This window comes from Natator depressus, chromosome 4 (genome assembly GCF_965152275.1).
Source record: "Natator depressus isolate rNatDep1 chromosome 4, rNatDep2.hap1, whole genome shotgun sequence".
Lineage (NCBI taxonomy): Eukaryota > Metazoa > Chordata > Testudines > Cheloniidae > Natator > Natator depressus.
Genome location: NC_134237.1, coordinates 88,357,602 through 88,385,250, shown reverse-complemented (window position 1 = coordinate 88,385,250; position 27,649 = coordinate 88,357,602). Strand labels below are relative to the sequence as shown.

General features: G+C 41.8%; 1 protein-coding gene across 1 annotated transcript; it reads left to right on the top strand.

Moving 5' to 3' along the window:
- The first annotated feature begins 694 nt into the window (after window positions 1-694).
- On the top strand, window positions 695-14,157 carry EXOC1L (exocyst complex component 1 like). Its single transcript, XM_074950086.1, has 3 exons — window positions 695-901; window positions 6,494-6,624; window positions 13,894-14,157. The coding sequence occupies exons 1-3, from the start codon at window positions 781-783 to the stop codon at window positions 14,155-14,157; spliced, it is 516 nt and encodes a 171-aa protein (XP_074806187.1). The 5' UTR covers window positions 695-780.
- Window positions 14,158-27,649: the final 13,492 nt, after the last annotated feature.

Here is a 27,649-nt window from a genome sequence, read left to right as displayed (position 1 = left end):
GATCTGATTTAATTTTGAAGACAAGGGAAGGGAATGTTCATCCTAGGAGGAGATGGGTGTGAGAACTTGAAAAGGTGTCTCACAAGCCACAGCAGTGATTGCTGCAAACACCTTGTGTGATAAGGAAGGGGTCAGTTTGGAAGATCAGATTTCCAACCAATAGGCTAGATTCACCCTGGTGAAAATCTGGACTTGGGCTAATGCTGAAGCTACGTTTTGGGCTGGAGCCAAGAGCTGGCTGGCATTTTGCGCTGAAGCAATGCACACGGACCTGTGGGGAAAATGAAGTGTTCAGCAGCCGCGCTACTGTAGGAGCGGAAGGGTGGGTAGATAGCCTTGCTTCTGCCTTTCCTCTTGCCAGCGGTAATATTCTTAATGGAAGATGATCACAATCGATACCTCCAGTCAGCTGTTAACTGATGGATATATAATGGAATCAAACCGAGGTCGTGGGGCTTTACTGAAGGTTTGATATTAAAAATGCCTGTGCAGGATAACAGCCCGGGGGCTATATACGTCTGCAACACCCATATGCACGAGTATGCCCCCCTCCCCCCCACACACACTCCGGACAAGCCTCAGAGAGTCAGTGCTGGGCGCTGAAGAGTGGCGGCAGGCGGCTGCTCTTGTCAGGAGGCTGGGAAGTTGGAGGTTTGTCTGAGGCCTGATCGGGGTGTCTGCAGAGACCGAGACCCCCGGGCACCTGCTCGGGAGCCACGAAACGGGGCAGCAAGGGACCCAGAGAGAGAGAGACCATCAGCCTCGCCTGCCGCGAAGGAAATGTCCTCGCTGGTGAAGGAGGACTTGCAAAAGAAGCTGTTTTACCCCCTGGGGCAGAGCCTGCGGGAGTTCATAGAGATCGAGTGCTCCGCCCACGACAGGTTTTACCTCTGTGCCGCAGGTAAGGCAGGGGCGGCGGGGGCAGGTGTATCCGTCTCTAGGAAGGAGCCCCGGGCTCTGCGAGCAAGCGGCGGGCTCGCCCTAGCCCACGCGCGTCCGGGCTGCGGGCTCCTAGCGAGCCTGAGAGTGATGCTGGGTCCCGCTGCTGGCCCCGCTCGGGCTCTGATTTGCGTTGGTCACTAGGCACATTCCAACATCTGCATTGCACATCGGGCTCTTACATTAACGGCAACGGTGCCAGGCGCTGGAGGGGAATGTTTGCCCTAGTTTTGTGACTCAGGGGAGTCTTCCCACAGCGCGCTGGCCTGGCACCTGACCTTGCACCTTCCCGTTTCGCGGATCCTGGGCTACTAGTACCCATACCCATTGGGATGTGCATGGGTACTAGTCTGATGAAGAGCTATAATGCATCCGATGAAGTGAGCTGTAGCTCACCAAAGCTTATGCTCAAATAAACTGGTTAGTCTCTAAGGTGCCACAAGTCCTCCTTTTCTTTTTGCGAATACAGACTAACACGGCTGCTACTCTGAAACCTGTTATTTTGCAGTTGTATTCAAAGGGCTTTAATGCAGGCTCTGTCCCCCCTTGGCGAGGCAGGAGGACGCCGGTGCCTCTCAGAAAGGTTTTTAACGAATGGTCCTGCGTTCAGCTTAGCCTTTTGGCCTAGTGTAATTGAAACAAAAGCGGCGCACTTCCCCAGGGCTGTGTGTCTCAGGAGCTAAGATGGAACAAAAAATAGTTTGGATATTAAACCAAGTGTAGACACAAGTAAAGAAGATGGCACAGAAGCCTCCTGCGCGAGACCTTGTGTGTGGCTCTCTTCTTGCTGAAGTGTAGCTGACAGCTACCTTTGCTCCGCGGCGTGCCAGACTCCTAACCTTAAACCCGAGGAGACGGGTGTCTGGGGCCTCGTTCCTTTATGTATGGCTGTTGACACGAATCTAGCCCACATTTGACGATCGTGTCTGCGCCGCTGTCCATTGTCTGGAGGATCTTCCTTTGTTAAATGGAAGATTTAAAGCGTCACTTTCATGAATTCACACGGCATGTGCAACAGATTATAATTGCACAGTAAGAAAGAGCCGAGATTTCCACATGAGGATGTTTAGGAATAGCCTATAAGCACACTGTCATGCTGTTGTATTTAGTAAGTGTGGTAATAAAGCGAGTGACAGTGTAGAACAGTAACTGGATAGCCCCTTAGCCACGTGCATTTTCCAAGTGCATCGCTGAGATTGGGTATAAACTGTTCACACAGCGGGGAGAAGAGGGGGAGAGTAAAATTTGACCCCCGTTATAGCAGGGCATCGCCACTGAAATCAATGCTTTGAACAAGAAAAGGGCAAATCAGTGAAGAATTTGGTTCTATGATATAGGGCTTCTTGATCCCGCACGATCAAATGCGGGCATAACTCCCATTGACTTCAATGGGAATGTTGCCTGAATAAAAAGTAGCGGAGCCTATAATGCGAGATTGTATTTGAAATAAGTGGCGAGCAACTAAACTGCAACACTTCCTCCCGCTGTAGTTAATGGCATTAAATGGGTTGGAATCTTTTGGGACAGGCGAGTATGTTGCCAGATTGCTGTCTCTGCTGTCAGTCTCAATCAAGCAGTTCCTTTGTGGTCTTCATATGTGGACATACATAAAGCAAGAGGAGCCCGAAACCATTAGCCTTGTCTTAAGTGTCTCTGTGTTTCTCATTTGTATCTAGTTCGGGGCATTTCCTTGTCTACAGCATGAAACCTACTGCATTGCTGAGAATCCCAGAACTTTTGAAAAGTTGTAGGCAACATATTTAGGATTTTGAAAATAGGGTTGGAAAAGAGCATGCATTTCCTCCTACTTCAGACCAGTTCTGACAGGCACCAGATACATAGTTGTTTATAATACACAAAGAAATGAGATCGTCAATACAAAATGTTAGAAAACTATTCACAATTTGTAAGCATATTTTGTGTAGCTAATTTGCCTTTAAAAGACTGATGCTATTTTATGCGAATTGCATTTTTATAATAACCATAACATTTTTCAGTAAACATTTGTTCTCTTTGTCTTTTTTTTAAAGTGTTTGCAGTCCCCATCCCCTCATTGTGTTGAAGTATAGTTTCTTGTTATTCACTGCCTGAAGTACATCTTTGTTTAAGATAAGGGATTGTGAATGTTTATTACTATAATAAAGTAAGATCGTTCAGGGTGGCACAACCTTATTACTTGAATATTTATCAAAAAAATCATTTCAGATGTGTCTGCTACATAACTTTATTAAATAGGCATTGACAAATATCACCTAGTAAAATACGTTTAGAAATCCATGAAGTTGTATTGTTTTTATACCACTGAAAGCTGTTCAAAATTAGGGAATTTATAAATATTATGATTAGTAGGTAGAAGTGAACATTACTTTCCACTCCCTTTTTGTCCTTGAGGTTCAAACCATGTGCTACATATGGACTTCAGGAATTTTTGTGAAGGTTGATAGTTTGTGCAACGATGACAAATATAAAAATATTTGTTTTAAAATCAGACTAAAGTTCTGTTATAGAACATTCAAAGGGAAAAGGGAGCAAAAGTACCTTCTGAAATATTTGAGTGTTGTTTCCACAGAATAAAAAGAACAAACCAGTGAAGAAATCATCTAAACAAATTCACCTAATGGAGAATCTCTGCAGACATAGTGGAAAATATACTGAAAATTAAGAATGGAGAGTGAGTGTGTGTGTGCATGTGTGTGAGTGTGTGTGTGAGAGAGAAAAAAACCCCACTCTAGCATAGTTGGGTAAGTGGTGGGCACAGAGTAAATCTGATCCTGAAAGTTGGTGAGCATCCTCCAATTCCTACTGCAGTCACTGGCAGTTCCAGTTGCTCAGCACCTTGCAGGATATAGTCCTAAATCCTGACCTAAACAGCCCTTTCTAATCCTGGAAGTTTCTTGAATAGAGACTACCAGTTATATCAGATAACGTCAGAATGGGTGATGGCTTTGTGCAGTATCAATAAGGGATTAGGAGGAAAGGAGCCCAAACTTGTTTTACTTTTGACTGAGTTTTCTATTTTAACAAATTCTGTGAACCCTGAAAACAGGTTGGTATTTTTGTGCATTTAGAAGATGTACAAATATCAGGCATGAAACCTTTAAAAAAAATTGTTACTGTTTTAATATAATTTAAATACAGCCAAATGTTTCCTAATTCTTCACAAGTGACAAGTATATATTCTAGAAGCACAATTAGTGTAAGATCAAAACAGTCTAACTAAGATCTTATCCTTGCAATGTAGTCTCAATTTATTCTTACTGGTTAACTTGTATTATGCCTGTCAATAGCTTGTAAGAAAGAGAAAATATTGTAAATAACCAAATATTTGCATAGATGCAAACAGAATCCTTTACAGCCTGTCCCATTTAAAGCTATACTACAATAAAACCACAATGTGGGTAGATAAATGCTGCTATTTCCATGCCATATTCCCAATATTGTCTCTCTTCACTTTCATAGGGGCAAATGGTAAAAGTCTGGAATGAGGAAATTAGTGCCCATTAGTACTCCCCTACATTGAATCACTAATCAACCCAATTAGTGGCAAAACTGAAATGCAGATATGTCTAGCCAATTTTAGCAACTGTGTTTTGATGTGGTTAGGAGGGATTGCAATGACATCTTAATATAGTCCATTGGAAAATACAAGCATCCCCAAACTGCATTTATTTTTCTTCTGTAAAACACCCCAGGGAACAATTTAAACAATCCAAGGCACTATAATGTCTCTCCTCTCCCCCAAGAAGAAATTTCAAACCTAAATTAAATGGGAAATCTGAGAAATGCTGATGTTATACAATTTTTCTCAAGGGAGTATGAGGAATAGGAACTTGGATAACCTAAACTACCAAAGAAGTGAGGACATATTTTAGATGAGCTAGGACTTCACTATTTCTAGGACTGTTTCTTAACACACGTTCTTCTCAGACGTCATACGATTTCAACTCCTAGATGGAGTCTAGAGCCTAGCACTAGAAGAAGCACTAATTAGTTGGGTTTCCCAACAGACAGGACCAGGAAGAAAAAAAAGCAAGCCACACAGTTTTACTGTGCATTTGCTGGAAAATCTGTATCCAATGTATTTGTTGTTTTGGGTTTGTTTGTCTCTGTATTTCAGGATGAAATATGGGCTTGACCCAGTAAACCCTTGCGCATGGAAGTAATTTTTATAGGAGTAATCCCTCTTGTGTAAATGGAGTTATGCGCCTCAGCTAGGGTTTGCAAGATCAGGCCCTACACGTGTTTTTTTGTTTTTTTTTTAAATCTGTTTCTATTATTTTTTTTAAAGTACAGTAAAATGATTGACAAAAAGGGTAAAACTTCCTCCACGAGGACTACCAATTTCTTGCTAACAAGGCAGGGCAAAAGAAATTTGGATAAGAAGTTATTGCCAGGTGATGTCCAGGAATTCCATTTAAAAAACATACTGTGCCCCTGAAGTATGCTGTGCCTCTGGTACCTGCTCTTCACCCTTTTTCTACAGCCCTCTACTCTCGGACCAGACCACTCCCCCAGAGGATATGTGATGATGTCTAGTGATGAGGTCAGGCTGCAGTCGCAGGGGAAGAATGGTTTAGGAGTACTAGGCTGAAGAAGCAGACCGTTAGGTCAGAGGTGTACCACTTCTCAGGAGGGTGCAAGAGTTACAAATCTCTGTGTGAAGCCATAGACACCAGCTGACAATTAAAAAAGAGAAAATAAAATAAACCTACCTAATATAGGTGTTCAAATTCCAGTGCTTTCCCCACTAATTAGCATGTATATTCCATAATACTGATCTCCTTTTCCATGCTTACTGCAATTAATTAATATTGATGAGGATTATGAAGAGTTTTTCTATTCTTCTTTCACTTGCTCCCGATTAGCAGGAAAATAATAACTTCCATGAAAGAAAGTGGTGGGTGAAATTCTGGGGCCTGCATTGTGCAGGAGGTCAGACTAGATGATCATAATGGTCCCTTCTGACCTAAATATCTATGAATCTATGAAACCTAGAGATAACCACAGATAAGTTGGAACTTCAAGTAGTGTTTCTTAAATACTACATGTTATTTTTGTTATGTATTATATTAATATTTTATAGGAAAACACAGATCTTCCATTCACGGGAAGTATACAAACATTAATGTAAATGCACAGACTCAGAACTGATTTTGGTCACAGTCCAACATCTCAGTGGACCCTAGCATGTGCATGGTGCACAACTGAAGGAACTAGGATTCCAGACCCACGGGGGTCTACTTGCACAGATCTACAGGCAGGATCAGGGCCTTAATGCATGTATTCTTTAGTAAACCCAACAACAAAGCTTTCCCACAAACAAGATTCGCCTTTACAGGATGGGTTAGGGTTAAAAAACAGAATCTATTAAAAGCAAATAGACTTTATAGGCTGCAAACATTGGGCTAAATTCTGCTCGCTATGCAAACAAACCCATCAAGTTTCATATAGCTCTAGTTTTTATTGTTTAAAATACAGCTTGATGAAGTATTTCATTTTCAGATATTTTGGAAAGCAATTATCTGTTTGTGTAAACTATTTCTTTGTCTTGCAGTGACTAAAGATGGAGAAGTAGAAATATCTATGGTGAAACACTTCAGAATAGATCTGGATGAGAAATATGAAATGGCTGAAAAGTGGTTATTGCAAGATCTGGAGATGATTGATGGAAAAGAAGCAGACACTGTAAGTGCTGTATTTTATTGTAAGTTTCTATTAACACAATGCATTTATGTTACAATTTGTGACGTAACAGATGAGGTGCAGTTCTACTAAGAAAAGAGATTCTGTAAAAAAAAAGATGGCATAATGGGGATACAGATTTATCATTTGTCAGAGACTCCAGATCACATTTGCTGTGCTTACAATATTTTTTTTTGTCAGTTCTGTAAACTCACCTTAGATATGAGAGTCAAGATGGCCTATTTCTTGCTTGTATGTCATTGCAGTAATAGAGAGTATCCAAGTCACTTTTTGACTTCAACTCCACCAGTGTAAATCTGGAGTAATTCAGTAGATTAACATTGGTGTAACTAAAAGGAAAATTTAACTCAATGTCTTCCGTTGAGTTGCTTATGTATAACTGAGGGCAGGATATTTGAACTTGGAATTACCTCAGTAAAGATGAGGAAAATTCCAGAGTTTCAAGTTGCATAACTTTATATAAATTCTGCAGAATGTGGGAACAAAATTATTCCTACCAGTGGAAGCAGCAGCTGGGGATTCTGCCCCCTTAGCTCACAAATTCTGAGGTACACATGGTTCTCAGCAGCTCTTCAGGATGCAAGAGCATCAGCCTCCTGCTGTGCTGCCAGGGAATCCCCAGACCATGCCTAGTCCCTGAACATTCCCAAGTGTTGCAGAGTGGAGGAATAAGTGGCACAAATGTATGTGCACAGAAGGGAGCCTGCACCTATAGATATGGAGTGGGAACATGGACCTTTAACTAACAAATCTGTTGATTTAATCTTGCTTTTTAAAAATTAAAAAACTAAAATAGTGTTTATATACAAACACACTGGTTTAACTAAATCAGTTTTAAAAGGTTAAGTCCATGTGCATCTAGACAAGGCTAAGACACTTACTTTTAGTGATGTACTCTTTTTAAATAGATGTAGTGACCATACACTATTTTTTTACACTGGAGCTTTCCCATGAAAACCCCCACAAATATAATGAAAAAGAGGTGGACCCAAAAACATGGAGCTAGCAACTGCATTCTCATGAACAGCAATCTTGAAATATTTGGGACCAAATCTTGCTCACATTACTTGGTTTCTCTGAATGTTTTTCATGAGTAAAGTAAGCACGATTTATATATCTTTGTTACTTATACGGCCCTCATTACTAATCTGAGCACCTGCCAATCTTTTAATGTATTTATCCTCACAACACCCCAGTAAGTTGGGGAAGTACTATTATCTCCATTTTAAGATACAGAACTGAGGCACAGAGAAGCTAAGTGACTTGCCCAAGATCACACACAAAGTGTGTGGCAGACTAGGGAGACCCAGGTTTAATTTCCAAGTCCTAACCTAGTACCCTAATCACTGGACCTGCGGCTAAGGGATTCAAGTCAGAGTAGTAATTCAAGTGTAACTATGGAAGGGGAAAAATTGACACTAAAAACAGACATAAGAACAACCCCAGAGATAGAATTAGATTAAATTTTACAGAAGATGAAGGTGCATTGAGGAAAATACCTTATTGCATTTACAATACAAGATTTTAATAGACATTCCGCCAAATGAATATAATCCAAGTAGAAATACAGGAATAAATTCTACATAAAAATTATTTCATCCAGAGTTCTCAAAGAAAAATCAGTGCAATTTTCTTCCAAGAAAAACAAACCTTGGTCTGAATCATTCACCCCAAAAAGATTGGTTTCAGAGTAGCAGCCGTGTTAGTCTGTATTCGCAAAAAGAAAAGGAGTACTTGTGGCACCTTAGAGACTAACCGATTTATCTGAGCATAAGCTTTCGTGAGCTACAGCTCACTTCATCGGATGCATTCAGTGGAATCCAAAAAGATTGTCCCTTCAATGGAATGCTAAATTGTATTTTACTGTTCAGCCACTAGATGGCTCTGTGTGTGAAATACAGTACTTCGTTTAAAAAAACCTCAGCCATACCTGGCAGAGCATTAAAGGATCTTATGATGAATATATCTTGTGTTTAAAGGCATGCTCTATAGCCAGTCCATATCTGATACAGAACAACATGACATGGTATCAGGAGTAAACTAAGAATAGAAACAGAAGGAAAAAGGGAACAAAGGTTGCAAACAGAAGAAACAAAGCAACAAAGGTTGCAGGATCTCATCAACATGCCACTCTTCAATGCCCCAGAGAACTTCAGCTTCGACAAACCTTCAGAGTGGACAGACTGGAAATAATATTTTGCAAGATTTTGCATGGCAACCAAGCTGAACAAAGAAACTGGAGATATACAGCTATTGTCTTTAATTTATGCTATGGGGAAGCAAGCAGAGCATATCTTTAAGTCCTTTGACTTTACTGAAAATAGTTATAAAGATAACTATGAAAGGGTTCTGCCTATGTTTGATGCATACTCTATACCTCATAGAAATGTGGTTTATGAAAGAGCATGTTTTCACCAGGGAATTCAAGAACCAGGGGAAAACGTTGAATGTTTTATAAGAGCTCTGTCTACATTGGCTGAAAACTGATTTTAGGGAAGGCAAGACATGAAAATATCAGAGACAGACTGGTAATTGGGTTAACAGATAAAAACCTGCTACAGTAGCTACAACTGCTGAGAAATTTAATCCTAGCCACAGCTAGACAGATAGCAAAACAGTCAGAATTAGTCAAACAGAACAAAAGGCAGGAGCAACTTGAAAAGCCTGAAACTAGCTTAGACGCTATAACAGACACTTGAGTGTTAAAAGTCATCATAATAAAACTGCTGTGGGCAAGGAGAGAGAACTCCCAGTCTAAGAAGAATAAATTCCAGCCTACATGCACGAGGTATGTGTCACAGGGTCTACTCACACAGTGGCACCTCCTGCTGGCCATCCTGGGGATTAGTTCTGCCAGATGGTGCACTCTCTTCAGGTGGTGCCTCTCCCATTGTCCTCTCCTTCTGCAGACCCACCTCACTCCAGGAACCATGGCAGCCTCATCATGACTCAGCCCTCCATCCAGGTCACTAAGATCCTCACCTTCCAGGGAATTCATAGCCTTTCCAGACCTGCTGTCTGTCTGGGATCTACAATGCCCCAGCCTTCATTAACCTTTTCAGGGCAAGTGTGGGGTGAACACCCCATCACAGCATGGAAAAAGTCATATCCCAAGAGATGATGTATGTCCAGCTGAGGCACATGGTGTAATAATTGTACAATATATGGACATTTTGCATCTGTTTGCTGCACCAAAGCAGTCAGAGAGTTGATTCATATTATAGATAATCAAAAGTCATTGTTTCTGGAATCTGTCACTTGTGATGACATAGAGCCTGCCTGGAGAGTGAAACTGAATATTCACGGCAAGACTATTGACTTTAAAACTGACTCAGGAGCTGATGTCACAGTCATCTCAGAAGGGATGTACAATCACTTCAACCCCTCCCAGAGCTTAAGTCACCAGACACAGCTCTGAGTAGCCCTGGAGGTATTCTGAACTGCATGGACCAGTTCATCACAGAAACAGTTTACAAAGATAAAATCTATGCATTCATAGAAAATCATAGAATCATAGAAGATTAGGGTTGGAAGAGACCTTAGGAGGGCATCTTGTCCAACACCCTACTCAAAGCAGGAGCAACCCCAACTAAATCATCCCCGCCAGGGCTTTGTGAAGCCAGCCCTTTAAAACCCTAAGGATGGAGATTCCACTGCCTCCCTAGGTAACCCATTCCAGTACCACCCTCCTAGTGAAATAGTTTTTCCTAATATCCAACCTAGACCTCCCCCACTGAAACTTGAGACCACTGTTCCTTGTTCTGCCATCTGCCACCACTGAGAACAGCCTAGCTCCATCCTCCTTGGAACCCCCCCTTCAGATAGTTGAAGGCTTCTATCAAATCCCCCCTCACTCTTCTCTTCTGCAGACTAAATTTCTCAGTAATCTCTCAGCCTCAGCCTCTCCTCGTAAGTCATGTGCCCCCTATTCATTTTTGTTGCCCTCTGCTGGACTCTCTCCAATTTGTCCACAGCCTTTCTGCAGTGGGGGGCCCAAAACTGGACACATTGCTGCAGATGTAGCCTCACCAGTGCTGAATAGAGAGGAATAATCACTTCCCTCGATCTGCTGGCAATGCTCCTACTAATGCAGCCCAATATGCCACTGGGCTTCTTGGCAACAAGGGCACACAGTTGACTCATATCCAGGTTCTTGTCCACTGTAATCCCCAGGTCCTTTTCTGCAGAACTGCTGCTTAGCCAGTCGGTTCCCAGCCTGTAGCAGTGCATGGGATTCTTCCATCCTAAGTGCAGGACTCTGCACTTGTCCTTGTTGAACCTCATCAGATTTCTTTTGGCCCAATCCTCCAATTTGTCTAGGTCACTCTGGACCCTATCCCTACCCTCCAGCATATCTATCTCTCCCCACAGTTTAGTGTCGTCCGTGAACTTGCTGAGGGTGCAATCCATGGCAACCTCCAGATCATTAATAAAGATATTGAACAAAACCGGCCCCAGGACTGACCCTTGGGGCACTCTGCTTGATACCACCTGCCAACTAGACATCGAGCCATTGATCACTACCTGTTGAGCCTGATGATCTTGCCAGCTTTCTATCTACCTTATAGTCCATTCATCCAATCCATACTTCTTTAACTTGCTGGCAAGAATACTGTGGGAGACAGTATCAAAAGCTTTGCTAAAGTCAAGGTATATCACATCCACCACTTTCCCCATATCCACAGAGCCAGTTGTCTCATCACAGAAGGCAATCAGGTTGGTCAGGCATGACTTGCCCTTGGTGAATCCATGTTGACTGTTCCTGATCACCTTCCTCTCCTCCAAGTGCTTCAAAATGGATTATTTGAGGACCCACTCCATGATTTTTCCAGGGACTGAGATGAGGCTGACCAGTCTGTAGTTCCCCGGATTCTCCTTCTTCCCTTTTTTAAAGATGGGAACTATATTTGCCTTTTTCCAATTGTTCAGAGTGCCTAGGATCAAAGACCAACAACCTTCTCAGCTGCAATATGGCAACCATTATGGGCTAGTGAAAGAAATTGGAAGAAATTGATGGTAGATATGATGATAGGGGACTTTTGAAAGGAGATCCAGTACAAATCAACTTAGAAGACAATGTTGAACCACACAGTATACAAACATACCTACCAAAGAGACCTTGGAAGCGACTAACTGCCGATTTATGCAAATTCAGAGGACATCATTTTCTGGTCATAGTGGACTGTTTTTCCAGATATATAGAAATAATGTACTTGAAAGACATAACGTGTCATAGTGTTACTGAGAAATTGAAATGATCTTTTGATCACTTCTGTATTCCAGAAAAACTAATGACAGACAGCAGACCACAATTCACTGCAGCACAATGTAAGTCATTCTGAATGAAATATGATTTTGATCATATTATTAGCAGCCCACATTACCCACAAGCAAAAGGAGATGCTGAGAAAGCTGTACAGACAGCCAAGAAAATCCTACAGCAGAAAGATCCATTCCTTGCTCTTCTGAGTAACAGATCAACACCAATAGCAGCTACTGGATACAGTCCAGCAAAACTCCTGATGGGAAGACAACTCAGGTTCTTTTCCAAAGCTTGAGCAGTAGTTCTATCTCCAACGTGGCCAAACATGAAAAAAGTAGCCCAATAGGATAAAAAGGCTAAAAAAGCTTATGAACACTTTTACAACAGATGTCACTTGGTTAGAGAACTGCCAGATCTAGAACCTGGCAACCATGTTTTTGTCAAATTGGATGGAGAAGAGGGATGGACAACTCCAGCTGCTGTAAAGAAAAAATTCAGCGCCACGATCATATGTGATCGAGACCAACAGTGGAGAGTTCAACAAAAACTGTCAACATCTACAGTTTTCCTCAGAAAGAACAATGAGCTGAACAAACTCTACAAATGGCCAATGCAGAACGTGAAGAAGAACACTCAGATTCCAAACCGACCAGAGACAGTCACTGCAACTAATGACCAAATTGTTATGTGTTCAGGTCATGTAATTAGAAAACCAGCACAATTCAGAGACTTAACAGACTGATCCGTATTGAACATCAAAGAGTGTGATAGTGTAAATATTGTAAATGGTGGGAATGTAGAACTTGAAGGGGGAGATGTAATGGAATGCTAAACTGTATTTTACTGTTCAGTCACTAGATGTGTGTGTAAAATACCTTATTTAAACAAATCTCAGCCATACCTGGCAAAGCCTGAAAGGATTTTATGATGAACACATCTGGTGCATATATGCAAGCTCTGTAGCTCATCCATGTCTGGTACAAGAACATGATTCTCCCCTCATGCCCACGAGGGCGTAGAGTCAGTCCCATTCCCCTTCCCATACTTTGAGTACTTTATACACTCTCTGTGTTTATGGTAAATCTGGGTGAATGAGGCTTGGGGGTGGAGGATATGTCCAACCACTCCCAGCCCCTCCTGGCTCCATGCAGCTTAGGCCAAAAAAGTAACAGTTTAAGACTGATTTATCTTTCCTCTGGAACTTTTCACATCCCAGAGCTCCCACAGCCATGTCAGCCAGAAGGACTTGCTTATAGCATGGCTACAATGAACTCCACTCCCATAATGCAATGATGTGAGGGAGCTATCCCCTGAGGCAATCCTCCCAGAGATTTCCTATTCCAGAACCTCCTCCCACAGATTTTTTTCATAAGAGCGTATGATCAAGGCTTGTCTTATTTCTGATGAAAAAACATTTAATCATAAAGTCATTAACATTAGTATAAATGGTCATAATAAACTACAGCTGATGACATTCACAAAGTTTAATTTAACAGGTTTCATTTTAAAGCCATTGTTAGCATTAAGCAAGCAGAGGAGCCTGTAAACACAGAGATCTGCAATATAAGCAAAGAAGGCAATCAATAATCTTAATTTGATAGGGGAATTTATTTATAATAGGAGATAAGTGCTCTTCATACAGTACATTTTGGACAATACTACAGTCCTTGTACATTTTAAAATTGTGTCTTATAATTGTCGTAAGTTGTAGTGTGCTCATTTGGCCAAATCCTGAAGCCCCTGCTCACATCATTGAGAGTTATACCTGATTAAGGACTACTGTTTTAGGGCCATTCTTGGTAAAAATTTAAAAGAACCACCCCGTAGGACTGTCTATGGATTGTGGAAATATTTCTGAAGTCCAGTGCTAATATTTTATGAATCCATTACAGTGAGACAAAGATTACAAGGTGGCTAAGCATAAAACAATAAATGTTGCTGTTCTAGTGCCTGTAAAGCTACTAATTTCATTCTCTCTTCATTTTTAGGATAATCCATATTTTGATATGCACTTTGAGAAGGTCTACAGTTGGGAAGCACATAGCTGTGCATCTAAATATGCCTTTGCTCGAACATTAAACAAATTGAATTACATGTACCTTAACAAGGACTTGAAGATTGTGAACTTTGATATAACCTACATAAATGATGATTCACTCTGGTCATCCAACAATGGGGACTGTTTAGTTCTTATGAAGATATGCTTCTATGCTTTCAACCTTTTGTGTCTGTCCCTGTGTCCTATGCCATAAAGATGGATTTTATAACAGTAAGGTGACTAGCTGACTTCCAGTGCTAGATTCCGACAAATCGTCTGATATAAAAGTTAAGTGATATGCAGTATTTGCTATTTAATTTTACATATCAGCCAAAACCAGAAACCTCATTTTTATATAAACAATGAACTGTTTCTTTCAGTAAGATCCCAATCCTGCAAACACTTACACACCTGCTTAGCTTTCAACACAATAGTAATAACTGAGTTCCATTGGACTACTCATGTGAGTAAAGTTTAGCGCATGCACAAGTGTTTGTAGGGGCCCAAATTAGTATACATTAATGACAAAATATTTTAGAATTAATATTGCCAGCTAATTTGTGTCTTCAAGGAAGGTGTGTGTGTGTGTGTGGGGGGGGAGTTTGTGTAGTTAAGCAATGCAAAATTCAATTTCTAAATATGTTAAAATATTGGATTCTTTTAAAAAGATCATATCTAGATAAATACAGAAGCTGAAATCCTGGCCGTATTGAAGTCAGTGGGAGTTTAGCCACTGGGTAAAATTCTGGCTTCATTGATACCAACATGGGTGTGATGGGTTTTCCCCAGAGTACCACTGATCCCCCAGACCCACCAGCCTGGGCTCCCTCACACACTGTATTGCTGTGACAAGCTGCAAAGCCCTCCAGCCTGCACTTTTACCAGCTTTCATACAGGTAATGCCACATCCAGCTGCAGTTACATGCGGGCTCTCTGTCCAGTCCCTGCAATGAACCAACAATGGAAAGGCTACAGCTAAGGCAACTCCCAACTCCCCAGGCACACACCCCCTCTGGAGTGTAAACTGAAAATTATATCATCTTGCGCTGCACAGGAAACTATACAGCGTAGGCTCATAAAGCTCGCCCCCTCCCTCAATGTGGAGAGGAATATGCAACAGCCTTTGCCCCTTGAGCTAAAATTCCCACATACTTTACTCCAACTCACTGGTTTAAATAAAGCAAAAACAAGTTTATTAACTACAAAAGATAGATTTAAGTGATTATAAGGGATAGCAAACAGATCAAAGCAGATTACCTAGCAAATAAACAAAAAACACAAACTAAGCCTAATATACTAGATAGATTGGATATGAATTAGCAGATTCTCACTGTAAGAGATTATACAAGCAGGTTCTTAAGGGGCAAGCTGCACTTGCTTTACAGCGTGGAATCCCCAGGAATTTCATTCACAGGCTAAAAATCCCTTTAGCCTGGGTCCAGCACTTCCCCCAGTTCAGTCTTTGTTCCTCAGGTGTTACCAGGAGTCTTCTTGTATGGGAAGTGAAGAACCACAGATGATGTCACTCCCTGCCTTATATAGCTTTTGCATATGGCAGGAAGCCTTTGTTCCCAAAGCTTGGTTCCCAAACCAGTCTGTGGAAAAATACTGACATCCCAAGATGGAGTCCAAAGACGTGGTCTGGTCACATGTCCTTGTAGAGAGTCATAGCAGCCATTACTTGAGCATTCTATATATTGTCTGAGCATTGTCTGAGCATGCTCAGAAAGGTTTCCCAGGTGGGAGATAGGCTTCTCCTAAGGCCTGTTGTTCTTTCCTAATGGCCCATTGCCATGAACAGGCCCTTTCCCACCCACTGTCTAGGCTGAAAGCATCTTGTCTAGTGGGCGTTATCCAGGTGTAACTACATTTGAAATACAGATACATAGTCAGTATTCATAACTTCAGATAAAAATGATACATGTATACAAATAGGATAATCATATTCAGCAAATCATAACTTTTCCAATGATACCTCTCATGATTTATCTTGCATAAAATGCATCATAATTATGCTACCACCATATCATAGTAATATCACTATGAAGAATATGGGGTGCAGTGTCACTGTGGAGTAATACATGTGTCTATAATTAACTTTTTACAGAGTGTCAAATACTTTTTCATTTTTATCTTCCATTGCTTGTGGTACCCTCTTAAAAATTTAAAGTTAATATTTCCCGATTCATTTTGCCTCTTTCTATTTGGCAAACTTGTTGGGTACCCCCGCTTTTTTTTTTTTTTTTTTTTAGCACAAGTGAACACAAGTATTTTCTTTTTGTTCACATCATTTTTTGTGAATCAACTGTGATGCTAGCCTAGTTTTGGGAACAGAGTTTGTTAACATCCCCACTTTCTTCAGCTCTGGAGCAACAGTGATGCTAGATGGGAAGGGCTCTGAGTTACTACAGAGTATTATTTTCCAGGTACTTGACTGTTTGACTGTCTTGCTGAAATGCTCTGGGTCCAAATGACCATCATGTTTGGGGTCAGGAAAGAATTTTCCCCTGGGTCAGATTGGTAGAGACCTTGGGAATTTTTCGCCTTCCTCTGCTATATGGGGCACAGGTCACTTGGAGATTTTAACTGGAATAAATGATGAATTCTCTGTAACTTTAAGTCTTTAAAGAGGACTTCAGTAATTCAGCCAAAAATTATGGGTATATTACAGGAGTGGGTGAGTGAGGTTTTGTGGCTTGCAATGTGCAGGAGGAGGTCAGACTAGATTATCATGATGGTTCCTTCTTGGTTAAAGTCTGTGAACAGTAGATGCTATATAAACCTTGGCTATTGTTTACAGTTTCTTTGTAAGAGAGAGAGATGTTTAACATATATTTAGTTAGAATTCAGAGGACAATTTTCCCCAGATTCTAACAATTTCTCAGCATATTTTCAGTATGTTACTTACATTTAATCAAAGGCATTAATTAATATGCATTTAACAATTTAAATAATTGGATGGCTTTTCAAAAAGTGTTCAGCATTGGTCTGCGTCTGCTTCCACTGAAGTCAGTTGTTTTACCATTGAGTTCAGCACTGGCTTAATTGCTCCCACTGAGTGCTTTTGAAAATCTTTCTCATAGTAAATATTAAGAACTGGATTGTAACCCTACAATTCAGCATCAGTAAAGGATAGTTCATAGCTGTGTTGCCCCAGGAGCAAAGTCACAGAAGCAGAGTCACAATCAGGTTTCTGCTTCCCCTTTTTTCCAGGGGAAGTAATCTGCAGCAGTCTTTTTGCTAGCCCTACTGACCAACATTTTCAAATTAATTTCAGAGAAATATGGGGTGGGAGGCCCTGCGGAAGGGTTTTGGCTCCCAGGGTTGGAGGCCCCTGAATGCCACTGTATACTTTTCTACTAATCATACACATCTTTAGAAATATTATTGCCAATAGATAAGGTGGGATCTTTAATCTGACTTTGGCTACTACATTAAATCTGTGTTTTGTAAAAATAATTACACTCTGGATGCACTGATTCTTCCCACCAACTAAGAGCTAAAGTTTTACCAAATTATATATACATTATCTATATATAAGGTTGTTAATTTCAATTTACTTTAATCCTTTACTATTACTCTAATGCTGTTTTTGCAAACATATTGGGGGAAATCTTTATGTTAAACTTTCATTACAAAGCGCACAGGTTTTGGGGTCTGGATGGGAAGGACTATGAAAACTGGCTCTTTTCTGAGAGCATCAGAGCCCCCGGAGAATTTCTGGTTTGAAATCTGGAGTGGGGAAGAGGGACTTGATGATGGAGGAAATCCCCCAAACCTGTTACAGAATCCCCCAAACCTCAAGAGGTCATCAAGTCTAGCCCCCTGCACTGATGAAGGACCAAGTAAACCTCATTTGTCCAACTTCTTCTTCAAAACCTCAGTGATGGAGATTCCAAACTCCCTTAGAAACCTATTCCAGATTTTAATTACCCTTGCAGTTAGAAGGGTTTTCTGAATATCTAACCTAGATCTCTCTTGCAGCAGATTAAGCCCATTGCTTCTTGTTCTACTTTAGCTGAACATGAAGAACAATTGACCATTTTCCTCTTAATAACAGCCCTAAACATATCTGAAGACTGTTATCAAGTCCCCGCAACTCAATCTTCTTTTCTCAAGTCTAAACAAGCCCTTTTGTTCAAACTTTCCTCATAGGCCAGGTTTAGTAAACCTTTATCATTTTTGTTGCTCACCTTGGGACACTCTCCAATTTGTCTACATCTTTCCTACAATGTCAACTCATATTCAATTTGTGATCCATTATAACCCCAGACCCTTTTCAGCAGCACTATGATATAGCCAATTAGTTCTTATTTCGTAGTTGTGCATCTGATTCTTCTCCTGCCCAAGCGTCGTATTTTGCACTTGTCTTTATTGAATTGCATCTCGTTGATTTCAGGCCGACTCTACAATTTGTCATGGTTGTTTTGAATTCGAATGCTACCAACCCCTCACAGCTTGATGTCATCCACAAATTTTATAAGCATATTCTCCAGGCCATTATCCAAGTTATTAATGAAAACATTGAATAGTACCAGACCCAGGACTGAGCTCTGCATAGTCCCACAATATATCCCGCCCCCCCTCCCCGCCGCCAGTTTGACAGCAAACCAATGATAACTACTCTTTCAACCATTTGGGCACCCACTTTATAGCAATATCATCTAGACTTCATTTCCCTAGTTTGTTTATGAAAATGTCATGTGGGATTGCGTTAAAAGCCCTACTAAAAATCAAGATATAGCACGGCTATTGGCACTGCTTTCCACCTAAGCCCTAGACCAGTGAACCTTTCAAAGAAGCAATTAGGTTGGTTTGGCACGTTTTGTTCTTGACAAATCTATGCTGGTTATTCCTTATAATCTTACTATCCACTACATGCTTACAAACTGATTCTTCAATCATTTGTTCCAGTATCTTTCCAGGTATTGAAGTTAGGCTGACTGGACTATAGTTTCCCAGGTCTTCTTTGTTCTTCTTTTTAAAGATATGTACTATGTTGCTCTTCTCCAGCCCTCTAGGACCTCATCCATTCTCCATGAATTCTCTAAGATAATTGCTGTCAGTTCCAAGATTGCTTCAGCTAGTTCCTTAAGTATCTGACAACGAATTTCCTAAGTAGAGCTCTGCAAATCTGTGGATGTCTGCTTCATATCCACAGACCATTTTTGCGGATAGTGGATTGGATGTGGATACAACTGTGCAGGGCTCTACTCACCGGCTTCCAGCTCAGGCAGCCCAGGGGGTGCAGTGCGCTCGGGGCCGGCAGCAGCAGCCAGTGGCTGGGACTGGGTGGCAGGTTGGACTCAGGGCTGTCCAGCACCCGCTCGCCACGCTGCTTCCTGTCCAGAAGCTCAGGCCCCTCAGGCAGTGACGGTGTCCCCATCATGGCCCGGTCCGGCAGCATAGACTGCGCTCCCAGTCCTGGGCCCGGCCCGACGGCTCCTGGGCAGCAGGGCCCACCCCTGGCCATGGGAATTGGAGTGGCTGGGGCCCCGATGCCCCACCCCTCCACCCCACTGTGATGCAACACACACTGCTGCTGCTGTGTGCCGTCCCTCGTGAGCCCCTGGGAGCAGCATGTGACGCGAAGCCCCTTCCCCCCAGCATCTCCTTTGTGCTGCCTCTTCCCTGCAAAACTCTGCCACCCACTCCTTCCCTTCCCTCGCCCCGTTGCTAGCCCATGTGAGACGGCTTGCAGATGTGGATACAGGTAAAAGATGGCTAGCACAGGGGTGGGCAAACTACAGCCTGCGGTTTTAAGCCACAAGCCATAAGCCATTTTAAGCCAGCCCTTGAGTTCCCGCTGGGGCGTGGGGTCTGGGGCTTGCCCTGCTCCAGCACTCCAGCCAGGGCGCAGGGTTGGGCCGCTCCACGCAGCTCTCAGAAGCAGTGGCATGGCCCCCCTCTGGCTCCTACGCACTCCAAAGGCCCCGCTCCAATGGCCCCCTCTGGCACTCCAATGGGAGCTGCAGGGGCAGTGCCTGCGGACAGGGCCGCACCTCCGCATAGGAGCCGGAGAAGGGACATGCCGTTGTTTCTGGGAGCCGCTTGAGGTAAGCGCTGCTTGGAGCCTGCACCCCAATCCTGCACCCCTGAGCCTCTCCCCATACACCAACCCTCTGTCCCAGCTCTGATCCCCCTCCTGCCCTCCAAACCCCCTGGTCCCACCCTAGAGCACCCTCCTACACCCCAAACCTCTCATCCCCAGCCCCACCCCAGAGCCCTCACTCCCCCCACACACCCCACTCCTCCCCCTGTACACCCTAGCCTGGAGCCCCCTCCCACACTCTGAAGTCATCATTTCTGGCCCCACCGCAGAGCCTGCACCCCCAACCAGAGCCCTCACTCCCACCCACACCCCAACACCAATTTCTATTCCCAGATGTGGCACTCGGGCCAAAAATGTTTGCCCACCCCTGGGCTAGCAGATCGTGGGTCGAATTGTGGGTTGATCCTGGCGGATGCGGATCAGATGCAGATCCACATTTTTGTATCCATGCAGGGCTCTATTCATAAGGTCCTGCCAACCTGAATACATCTAACTTATCTACCTATTCTTTAACATGTTCTTTCCTTATTTTGGCTTGCATTCCTGCCTCTTTGATGTTAATATTAATTGTATTGAGTGTCTGATCACCATTAACCTTTTTAGTGAAGACTGAAGCAAAATAGGCATTAAACACCTCAGCCTTCTTGTTATTAACTCTTGCAGTGTGCTTCACTTCACAAGCATGCCTAGTGGGCAAGACATGGCTCAACAGTCACCAAAGTCCTGGAATGGTCTTGCTGGGCAATCTGAGGGCCTGGCAAGCCAAGTTACAGTCCATAATCCCCAGAGTTCTCCTTGTCAGGGAGAAGGGGAAGGGGAGTCAGGCCCTCCGTTTCCACCAGGTCTCAGCCCAGGAACCAGAGGTGAGGAGTGTCTCAGTCCTCTCTTGCTGATCCACCACAGCAGCCTGCCCTGTTCTCTCTTCAATTAGGGGCATAGTCCCAGCAGCGTTCTTCCCTCCCAGCAAGGATTGTTCAAACAGCCTCAACAGTTCAGATAGTTAATGGGGCTTCTCAGGTCACTTCTCAGTGTCCATTTGTTCCTCCTTGTCAAGGAGAAGAGGAAAGAAAAAGGAACAGGCCCCTGGCCTCCTGGAAAGGTCTTAACCACAGTACAAAGCCATCTCCTGTAGATCACTCTGTCCCAGGAGCTACAAATTAGCTTTTTTTCTACAGACAACTTCTCCTTCACTCCCCACACCTGACTGTCAGAGTCCCCTTTAAAGCAGGTTCTCCATTTATAGCATACTCTGCAGCTGCTGAGGGGCAGGGCCTCGTTGGCCCAGTTCTGCTCCATCATGCCCTTAGCCTTAGTGTGGGATCTGTAAACCCTGTCACAGCTCTCCTGTCCCACCAAGTGGAGGACTTCATCTTTCTTTCTTTCTTTCTTTCTTTCTTTCTTTCTTTCTTTCTTTCTTTCTTTCTTTCTTTCTTCAATATATTCAAAGAACCTCTTATTATTGCCTTTTATATCCCTTGCTAGATGTAACTCATTTTGTGCCTTGGCCTTCCTGATTTTGTCCCTACATGCTTGTGCTATTCTTCTGTACTCTTCTTTAGCCATTATAGAATCACAGAATTGTAGGACTGGAAGGGACCTCAAGAGGTCATCTAGTCCTGTCCCCTGCACTCATGGCAGGACAAAGTATTATCTAGAGCACCCCTGAAAGGTGTTTATCTCTTAAAAATCTCCAATGATGCAGATTCCACAACCTCCCTAGGCAATTTATTCCAGTGCTTAACCACCCTGACAGTTAGGAAGTTTTTTCCTAATGTCCAACCTAAACTGCTCTTGCTGGAATTTAAGCCCATTGCTTCTTGTCCTATCCTCAGTGGTTTGGAACAACAATTTTTCTCTCTCCTCCTTATAACAACCTTTTACGTACTTGAAAACTGTTATCATGTTCCCTCTCAGTCTTCTCGTCTCCAGACTAAACAAACCTAGTTTTTTCAATCTTCCCTCATAGGTCATTTTTTCTGGACCTTTAATAATTTTTGTTGCTCTTCTCTGGACTTTCTCCAATTTGTCCATATCTTTCCTGAAATGTGTTGCCCAGAGCTAGACACAATACTCCAGCTGAGGCCTAATCAACACGAAACAGAGCAGAAGAATTACCACACTCTTGCTAATACATTCCAGAATGACGTCAGCTTGACCGTGAACCGCTGATAACTACTCTCTGGGAATGGTTTTCCAATCAGTTATGCACCCACCTTAAAGTAGCTCTATCTAGGTTGTATCAAAAGCCTTACTAAAAACAAGATATACCACATCTACCACTTCCCCTCTATCTGCAAGGCTTGTTACACTGTCAAAGAAAGCTGTTAGGTTGGTTTAACATGATTTGTTCTTGACAAATCCATGGTGACTGTTACTTATCACCTTATTATCTTCTAGATGTTTGCAAATTGATTGCTTAATTATTTGCTCCATTATCTTTCTGGGTACTGAAGTTAAGATAACTGGTTTGTAATTCCCTGAGATGTCCTTATTTCCCTTTTTATAGATTGGTACTATATTTGCCCTTTTCCAGTCCTCTGGAATCTCTTCCTTCTTCCATGACCTTTCGAAGATAGTTGCTAATGGCTCAGATATTGCCTCAGTCAGCTCCTTGAGTATTCTAGGAAGTATTTCATCAGGCTCTGATGACTTGACATCTAATTTGTCTAACAACAAGGAGTCTGGTGGCACCTTAAAGACTAACAGATTTATTTGGGCATAAGCTTTTGTGGGTAAAACCCACTTCTTCAGATGCGTGGAGTGAAAATTACAGATGCAGGCATTATTATACTGACACATGAAGAGAACGGAGTTACCTCATAAGTGGAGAACCAGTGTTGACAGGGCCAATACAATCAGGGTGGATGTAGTTAACTCCCAATAATTGATGAGGAGGTGTCAATTCCAGGAGAGGCAAAGTTGCTTTTGTAGTGAACCAGCCACTCCCAGTCCCTATTCAAGCCCAAACTAATGGTGTTAAACTTGCAAATGAATTTTAGTTCTGCAGTTTCTCTTTGAAGTCTCTATGTAAAAGAATAAATGGACACAAATTGGACATCAGGAATGATAACATACAAAAGCCAGTAGGAGAACGCTTCAATCTTCCTGGACATTCTATAACAGATTTAAAAGTAGCCATACTTGAACAAAAAAACTTCAGAAACAGACTTCAAAGAGAAATGCATCTGTAATTTTCACTCCATGCATCCGAAGAAGTGGGTTTTACCCACAAAAGCTTATGCCCAAATAAATCTGTTAGTCTTTAAGGTGCCACCGGACTCCTTGTTGTTCTTGTGGATACAGACTAACACAGCTACCCTCTGATACTAATTTGTCTAAGTAATTTTAACTTGTTCTTTCCCTATTTTAGCCTCTGACCATACCTCATTTTCACTATGTTAGATGTCCAATTGCTACTAACCTTTTTGGTGAAAACCGAAACAAAAAAGTCATTTAGCACTTCTGCCATTTCCACATTTGCAGTTTTTGTTTTTCCCTTCTCATTGTGTAACAGGCCTACCCTGTCCTTGGTCTTCCTCTTGCTTCTAATGTATTTGTAGAATGTTTTCTTGTTACCTTTTAGGTTTCTAACTAGTTTAATCTCATTTGTGCCTTGGCCTTTCTAATGTTGTCCCTACATATGTGTGTTATTTGTTTATATTCATCCTTTGTAATTTGACATAGTTTCCATTTTTTGTAGGACTCTTTTTTGAGTTTCAGATCATTGAAGGTCTCCTGGTTAAGCCAGGGTGGTCTCTTGCCATACGTCCTACCTTTCCCATGCAGTGGGATAGTTTGTTCTTCTGCCCTTAATCATGTCTCTGAAAAACTGCCAACTCTCTTGAACCGTTTTCCCCTTAGACTTCCTTTCCATGTGATCTTACCTACCAACTCCCTGAGTTTGCTAAAGTTTGCCTTCTTGAAATCCATTATCTTTCATTAAGACTGTAGTCAATCAAAAAGGATTAAACACTTAATAATAAATACTCCAGGACATTCCTTTTGAAGATATGTATGGGTAGCTGAATTTTTGACCAATGATTTTCTGCATTGTACTGGAAACTGATTAGATGTAACTCTAGCTAAATTTCTGTATAATGCTCAAAGATATTTAATGCACTTGGATGAACTGTTCATATCTTTCAATCATTGTACTGTTATATCTATCACTCTGATTATATGAAAATAAATAACCTTGTATTGTATGTGAAATAATGCAATTAAAACCGGTTTGACATGTAATTTGTTTGATAAGAGTATAATCCATCCCTAAGTGTATGATCAGATCAAAAGGGAGGAAAGGTGAGACAAATGAGAAGTTTCCATTTAAATTCCTTCAAAATTAACAATGATAAAAAATGCGTGGGGGCCTGATCTGAGGCTCATTTAAATCAGTGGAAAGACCCCTATTTATTTCATTGGGCTTTAGATGAGGCCCCAAATAACAGGACACTCTGTATTGTCATGCTGATATGGTGGCACTGTGAAAACTCGTGTTCTGAGATATAGGAGACTATCACTCTCTGGTTAGTGGAATACAATTACGCCATGGAGATACAGAATCAGATAAATTATAAATGGAAAAGACCTGACAGATCATCTATCCCACTTCTCTACTAATGCAGAACTGTTCCCTAGAGTACATTTTCTGGTGCTCTAGACATACAATGTAGTTTAAAATGTGACAGCTGGGGCTTCCACTAATTCCTAGTGAGACTATTCCAAAATCTAATAGCAGAGAAACAGCAGTGACAGACACTTGCAGTAGGAATCTCTCAGAGTCACTGATCTACAGAAAGGCATTTGTATCATTCTTACAAAAGGCTTTTAGTGGTGAGAGAGGATAGAAAGGAGTTTAAAGGAGAAAAACATTGCTTCCCAAAATGAGAAGAGAGTTAGTGCCTTGGATCCCATCTGAGCAACCCTTTGAACATAGGAATTGGCATACCCAAGATCCATCATGTCCAGTCTCTGACACTAGTACCAGCTGCTTTAGAGGAAAATATAAGAATTCCACAGTAGCAGGAAGATGTAAAACAAGAGACAGTGGGCAAGAGAGGTTCACTCAGATGCCTGGGAGGTAAAGAGGAAGAAAGTATTCTGCCACAAATTGTTTTTTTTTAAATTTATTTTTTGTCATGATAAATGTTCGTTTTTAATGTTTAAACTAATATTAGAACTGAGACTACATGGGAATGCTTGCCTACACAAGACAAGAGGACTTTGGCACACTTTAAAAAAATGTAACATTCATTTATATCATATTTTATCTCTCCTCTGTCTGTCCATGCATTATACATAGATTTCCTATTCATCTTGTCACATATAAAATTTAAATATCAACAAGAAGCTTATATTGGGCCAGATCTTAAAATGATATAAATTGGTTTAGTTCCATTGAAGCCAGTGGCACTATGCTAATTTACACCATATAAGAATCTTCTTACTATATTTTAAAAAGGGTTATCATAAGGGACACTGTCAAGTAAAAGTTTTGCCCCTCATTTCTGTGAAAACAGGATGGGGCTCCAAGTGTTTGTTTTAAATTTGACACAGTTTATAATACATTTTAGGGACTAGAAAAAACATTTCCCACTACCAATTTAGTCCTTTTCCATTCAGCAAATATTGATTTCCATTCTGTGTGTGCCTGCCTGACTGTATTATTTTCATGAAACAAAACCCAGGCATTTAAAGTACATTAAATACAAAAATAACGTGGTGTACTAAAACAGAGTTGAGTGCTGTTAAGCCAGTAAAGACAATACAAATTACTGGGCCAAATTCTGCTCCCAGTAACATGGATGCAACTTATTTTGGTAGGTCTAATATAATTAGAGGCTATTGTGTTTTTCCTTTCATGTCCAAGCGATAGAGTGGCACCTATAAAAGACAAGCAAACAAAACTACATATTTAGAGTCGAGAAGACTTTTTCCATCTGACTTTATGGTCACACTTAGGGTCTTAAAACCTCAATTAATTTATCTCTTTAATTACACACTGAAAATACCGGCATACAAAGTGCTAATGTATTGTCTATTTTCAGTATGTATACACCTCTTTGCATCCCATATACTTAAGCAGCATCCCTCCACATGAGAAACTGCTCTAGCTATAGCAGGGATCTTATGGGATTGCAAATGGGAGAGGAGGTGGTCTCTGTATTCCTGAAACACTACAGATAGAGTGGTCAAAGTACAACATGTCAACACAATGAAAATCATAATGATTTCAGACTGGCATTGGAATTGCCAAAGTAACTTCACCATTATGTAAATCAACAGAATTCATTCCCTTTGGACAAAATCCTCTCCTCAGCTTTGATGAGTGAAAAGGATGCCACAGCTCATGCTGGGGCATTGCCTAACAAAGTCCCCTTTTCCCCTTTGGCTAGTCACACAGAAGACCAGATGTGGATTCTCCTTGAGGATTGGACTCCTCAGGATTTCAGGGCTCCCGTCCTAGGGAATATCTGTGGGGGCGGACCAGAAGGGTGTGGATGGTTGCAATGGTGTGGTCCAGCCAGTTGCAATATTGTACCTATGGGAACTGTACTGCCAGGGAAAAGGGGATGATAGAGAAGCAGTGTGGAGGGGCCAAGTGTCCATGGAATTTGGGGTTCCCTTCCCCTTTAGTCCTTGAGAAAAAGATTTGTAGGAAACCCCCAAAGGTGAACCTCATGGCTCCTCCTATACTCCTTCCCTTCCAGAATGCAATCTGACCTATGAACATGGAATAATTCCCACCCATTCTCCTTGTGTGTTTATTGTTCAGTAATGGCACTACAGGATAATGTCAGTTAGATAAGACATTGAAAATAAATGCATAAACCAATGTGTTTAAAGTTTTAATTCCCTCTCTTTCCATTAACTTTTCAAATGTGTTATAGCATGACTGACAGAGCCAGAAGAGTACCCAGAAGTCACCTACTATAGGACAGGCCAAACAAAGAAAATAACAGAACGCCACTAGCCATCACCTTCAGCCCCCAACTAAAACCTCTCTAACCTCTCCAGCATCATCAAGGATCTACAACCTATCCTGAAGGACGACCCATCACTCTCACAGATCTTGGGAGACAGGCCAGTCCTTGCTTACAGACAGCCCCCCAACCCAAATACTCACCAGCAACCACACAACAGAACCACTAACCCAGGAACCTATCCTTGCAACAAAGCCCGTTGCCAACTGTGTCCACATATCTATTCAGGGGACACCATCATAGGGCCTAATCACATCAGCCACACTATCAGAGGCTCATTCACCTGCACATCTACCAATGTGATATATGCCATCATGTACCAGCAATGCCCCTCTGCCATGTACATTGGTCAAACTGGACAGTCTCTACGTAAAAGAATAAATGGACACAAATCAGATGTCAAGAATTATAACATTCAAAAACCAGTTGGAGAACACTTCAATCTCTTTGGTCACTCGATTGCAGACCTAAAAGTTGCAATTCTTCAACAAAAAAACTTCAAACACAGACTCCAATGAGAGACTGCTGAATTGGAATTAATTTGCAAACTGGATACAATTAACTTAGGCTTGAATAGAGACTGGGAGTGGATGGGTCATGACACAAAGTAAAACTATTTCCCCATGTTTATTTCCCCCCTCAACCCCCCACTGTTCCTCAGACGTTCTTGT